General features: G+C 37.1%; 1 protein-coding gene across 13 annotated transcripts in view; it reads left to right on the forward strand.

Moving 5' to 3' along the window:
* NRCAM (neuronal cell adhesion molecule) overlaps positions 1–5578 on the forward strand; it is a 106928-nt gene extending 101350 nt beyond the window's left edge. For all 13 annotated transcript variants that reach the window (XM_075274218.1, XM_075274210.1, XM_075274209.1 and 10 more), the window contains 2 exons: positions 1454–1532; positions 3146–5578. In XM_075274218.1, the coding sequence (XP_075130319.1) occupies positions 1454–1532; positions 3146–3383 (317 nt within the window). In that variant the 3' untranslated portion in view covers positions 3384–5578. The remainder of the gene's footprint in view (positions 1–1453; positions 1533–3145) is intronic.
* Positions 5579–5824: the final 246 nt, after the last annotated feature.

Here is a 5824-nt window from a genome sequence, read left to right on the forward strand (position 1 = left end):
AGTTCTTATATATATTTATTTACATATATTACTATGATGTTATGAATGCGAACATGGATGTGACTAGAGGTACAGAGTGATGTAATAGTGTATAATATTAGAGAAAAAGGAAAATCCTTTGTGGGTCACATAGCATATATAAGTGTATATATGTACTTATGAAGCTGTGATGGCTTAATAGGGGAATACTTACAACTACATGGAAAATACAGACTGTATACATCCACTGATTATTCATTTATGTAATAATAAATATATTGATCTCACTATGATACGATAGACTGCTTTTACTATAAAATGCAGACACTTTGGACACTAGTATTAAAAGTATTGCTAGATCATAATAAAGTTGCATTTTAATTCTTAAGTATGCCACATACACTAACTACGTATGCTATATATATCTAATTCATCATACCAGTTCATGCTTATTCCCAGGTTTGAATCCTGCCAGCCCTAAATTATATTAGTATCTTAAAGCGGACCTTTTACCACCACCAACTCCTCTAGACTCTCTTTGTCAGGTGAGCAGTCTTGGACAAGAGCAGACAAGGGGGGCGTGAATCTGAGCATTGGCATTGTCTGCCTCTGATTGGAACTCAAGATCAGACAGTAGAAAGTGTAATTAGCATATCAGGCCCTAAAATAATCTGCATTGATTACTGAGGAACGGTGGGGCATAGAGCAAAAATTCAAACTGTATCATCATCAGGGGAACAACACCTATTAGAGGATGCAAGGAACTGGATTTGGTGGAGGTGGTGAAAGATCCACTTTAAATACAAGTAGTAGTTAATATGGCCACAGGAAGTAAAACAAAAAGGCTCTCATAGGAAAATATGTTAATTAAAATAGTGTATTAATATTATCAGAAGGCTACAAAAGGTGATTGTGCAGCTATAGGCAGTACACTGTCAACAGCTTAGTGCAAATAGATACTGTCGCTGTACAAATTCTACGCATCAGGTGCCAACCAAGCCAGGGAGAAAGTATGGGAAAAAATATTAGGGGTAAAGATACACTTCTTATAGGATCTTAGTGCAGCACAAAGCATCAGATAGCATCAGCAGTCAATATTCAGAGGCATAATAGAGTAAAAGGTTTCAACAATGCTTTTGTGGACTCATGGATCCTTTTGTCTCATTCAGCTTGATAATGGGGCCCCTTGATTTCTGATCCCAGAAACACATGTGTAGAGGCTTCCAAAAATTGACAGCTGATCCTGTCTGATGATTTTCACTGTGGTCCTTTATTGGGGTTAGCTTCTCACTTGGCATTTCTTCTTAAATCCAAATTGGGAGAGTAGTCAGAAGAAACAAGCAGTTCATGTTTGGTGCTTTGATATAATGGGTGTTTTCATTGAATGTGTTCTGTATACATGCCTTTACCTTGTGTCTCATCCCGTTATTTTGGTAAATTCCCTTTTTTTTTTTTTTTTTTTACATATAAATAGTTAAAGAAAAGGAAGATGCTCATGCAGATCCTGAAATACAGCCCATGAAAGAGGACGATGGAACATTTGGTGAATACAGGTAAGAAATGTATCCTGACAAAGATTTTCTTATACATTCAGACTTTATAGGAAGCTGCTGAAAAACACAAACCGCTAAATGGAAATTAGACATAAGCACAACAGACTGGAACTATCTCCAGAAATATAACTATAGAAGCTGCTGTAGTATATACTGTATACTGGTAAGGGCGGGTTCACATCTGCACCCTGGTCTCCGCTTTCAGTTTCCATCTTCTGCCCAAGAAACTGGACAGGAGACGAAAACAGTCATTTTTCAAACCCATTCATTTAAATGGGTATGCAAAGTGTCCGTCCGTGAACGTTTCATGGTCTCCACGGCGAAACAGTTTTTTTTTTTTTTTAACTGGACACAAAGTCGGACATGCAGGACTTTTTGCGTCCGGTTAAAAAAAAACAAAAAAAAACGGTTTCGCCACAGAGACCACAAAACGCTCACGGGCGGACACGGTCTGCCGGGTTTCCGTCTCCTGTCGGCAAGAGACAGAAACTGAAAGCGGAGACCGGGGCGCAGATGTGAACCTGCCCTAATATAGCCTGACATTTATGTTGTGTAATCATCGATAAACAAAGATTACTTATTAATAAAAGCTCTTTCCTATTATCGCCAATGGCAATGTCTTTTCCATAGGTGATTATGTTTTCTTTATTTTTCTATGGTATATGTAGGTTACTTATAAGGTAAGACTGAACATCTGCAACTCTACGTTACAGTACCTTGAGATTTTACCAAATACTTTCCCTTCAGCAAACCGCTACATATGTGCAGAGTAATAAATAAAACAATACAGCATTTTTGCATTATATCATTGATCAATGAAAATCAGAATTAGGGTGCATTCACACTGAGTAAACGCTAGCTTATTTTGTAGAGTAAAATTACACTTGTAAATTTTGCTATCCCATTGACTTCAATGATATTTTTTTACAAGTGTAAAAATACGCCTGTAAAAAATACGCCTGCAAAAATACGCCTGTAAAAATACGCCTGTACAATGTCATTGAAGTCAATGGGATAGCAAAATTTACAAGTGTAATTTTACTTTACAAAATAAGCTAGCGTTTACTCAGTGTGAATGCACCCTTAGGGTGCATTCACACTGAGTAAACGCTAGCTTATTTTGTAGAGTAAAATTACACTTGTAAATTTTGCTATCCCATTGACTTCAATGACATTTTACAGGCGTATTTTTACAGGCGTATTTTTTACAGGCGTATTTTTTACAGGCGTATTTTTACACTTGTAAAAAAATATCATTGAAGTCAATGGGATAGCAAAATTTACAAGTGTAATTTTACTCTACAAAATAAGCTAGCGTTTACTCAGTGTGAATGCACCCTTAGGTATAAAATGCCTTTCCTCTTGATGTCCCGCTTTGATCTTGCAGAAACTAAATTTTCCTGAAAACCAGGCTATATCATAGCTTGCAGGGGTCACACATATGCAGTAACCCACAGCAACCTGGTCAGTTACTGCAATGGGTTACAGGATGTTTGTGCATCTGTACAATGCTATTGTAGAAGCCAGATTCTTGGATATGATAAGAGTTTGCATGTTTAGTCACATGATGTAAATAAGGCCTCTATTCCTAAACTCCGTTATTTCTCTACCAGTGATGCGGAGGACCACAAGCCACTTAAAAAAGGAAGCCGGACCCCATCAGACAGAACTGTGAAAAAAGAAGACAGTGATGACAGTTTAGTGGATTATGGAGAAGGAGTAAATGGGCAGTTTAATGAAGATGGCTCCTTCATTGGACAATATAGTGGCAAAAAAGAAAAAGAACCTGTAGAAGGCAATGAAAGTTCTGAGGCTCCATCTCCTGTCAATGCCATGAATTCCTTTGTGTAGTCATCATTAAGTGGTCATATTCTCTTTTGCAAGCTGCCACGTTCCATTCAATGCACTCAGCTTTCATTCAATGGTCCACACAACGTAGAAATATTCATACGTTGAACAGTACTTTCTCAATGCAAGCTCTTGTAAGTGGTACTGGATGTCGGTGTAATGGTACAACATGTTCCTCTTTCTGTTCAGGGTGTATTGTTTTCCTACAGTGTGCAGAAACATGCACAGAATCTACAATGTAGCAAAATGAAGTAAGCCTAAAGTCCTGTTTCTATTCTGAACCTATAATGCATGAAATGCCCCACATTTCACTTACCAAGCAGTGTATGTAAGCCATGGTTTGGTCCTTTGTTATGCAGTCCTTGGTCAGACACCTGGGTATAGAGTCTGTTTATTTTGTCAGTATTATAGTAGTGTGACAGTGTGTAGAACTTCAATGTCGATGTGGACATTGCCGGTGAAGTTGGTGAATTTATCGTATACTCTACCATGTCTTTATAAAAGACTAGAACGTAAATATATCTATATGGCGGCTAAATAATTTAAGTATGACACTTGCATTTGCCGATGCTTACTCAGACCCAAATATATGCTATTTGCTCCAATTATTTTATAGCCTTCTCAACTTCTGAAGTATTATACGTACAGTGTTGTATTTTGTACGCCATGTATAAATCAGGCTATATAGATTCCATAAAGTTATTAGCTTTGCAATGCATTCTGGGATTTGTACTTTTCACAGTCACTGAGGGGACATCAGAAGACCCCCCATACATACTTTTCAGTGCCTTTATTTGATATGCATTCCATGATGCACTGCTCTGCTGGGTATGTTGGCACAGTAAAGACTGACGACTGATGAACTACAGTATCGTTTTTGCCAAAAATGTAAATTGTGTAAATGTTAATGACATTATAAAAGCATTATTGGAAAAGAGTCTCTATGTTAATATGAAGATGTATATATGCTGGTGCTGCTGGTCCATAGATTACTGGCTGTAAGCAGCAAAGTGTGCATAGCACAAACCTTGATCATATTGAGAATTGAAAGCACAGCATGCACTGAAATCCATATATCGCTTAGAAATGAGCCCATCTCTTTCTCACTGGGTGTCTATCGGCACCGAGGACTTGTACACAAATATCTGTTTCAGATCCTTTCAGAGCTAAAGAACAAAAACCAGAATGAAATCCTGCAAAAGAGAACGCTACTCTCAATGAATAGTAGAATGGATGGAGATCGCCCGTGACAAAACCTATTTATCTCAACTACGTAAACTATTCCAATACTGTGGTTTAGCTTCATATGAAATTATATAACAGCCTATGGTTGAAGCAATGCTCAGTTTCATTTGCCAATATATTGCATTTTCATAACTTGCATCAAGTTTAATTTTAAGTGAGCTTTTATATGTAGATATTTTGTTCAATTTGTAAATATACAGAAAGAATAGATGCTTTTATGCTTGTAGATGTTACAGAGAAATAAAGCAAAGGTTACGTTGTACTGTTTAAGAAGAAATATAGCCAACGGAGTGCATGGTATTTTCAAGGCATCTACTTAAATGCATATATTTTGCTGTGAAATGACATAGTGAACTATTGTATTTACTGCAGACTTCTTTAACTTGTGCCAGTGTGTTACATTTGCCATTCCTCCTCTCAGACACTGTAGGATCTATCTAAAGCACAAGTTTGGCAGCTGTGTACCCACGCCTGTCCCTTCCTTCACTTACATTCTGTATCAGCCCTTTAACTCCTGGGATTCAGCAACATATTTGGGTGTCTCAATGGGACCTGAAGGAGCGTAAAGAAATTCTAAAACTCAAAATTTCAAAGCACAACTAGACAGTATCAGGTGATAAAGAGACTTCAATAGCTTATCAGTGGCTGTGATGGTCTTTTATCAAGGGAAAATCACTGTGACATAATTCTGTGTTGTGTCAATTTATATAGCAAAAGATGTGTCTGCTTGTCAAGGTTACCTGTCTGCGTCCTTAAAGGTAGCATATTCTTCATATTGTGACTCTGTCATGCTTTATAATTGACACAAGAGAGCATGAGAATTGTGCCTTAGTCCTTGATCAATGACCTCCGGACAAGTAACACATGCTAACTCAAGCTGTGCATGTTGTGGTTCACCTGCAGACTCTCTTGTGTAAAAACATTTTGTATATTAATAAATGTATTCAATTTCAGCTCCTTCGTCAATGTGGTTTTTTTTTTTACATTTCTTCTTCCAAAGATTACATTTTAAAATCGTATGATTTCTGTCACATTTTCCCTGTCACATGTCTTTTGTTCTTGGCATCAGCAGACCTACTATTTATAGTTCTGTGTTACAGTGTGTTTGCTAAGAAACCTATTTATTGAAAAAGCAAGGTTTATTACAAATATAACAATATAATATACTATATATACAGTAGCCAGGTACAAACAAATAA

The sequence above is a fragment of the Leptodactylus fuscus genome, chromosome 5 (genome assembly GCF_031893055.1).
Source record: "Leptodactylus fuscus isolate aLepFus1 chromosome 5, aLepFus1.hap2, whole genome shotgun sequence".
Lineage (NCBI taxonomy): Eukaryota > Metazoa > Chordata > Amphibia > Anura > Leptodactylidae > Leptodactylus > Leptodactylus fuscus.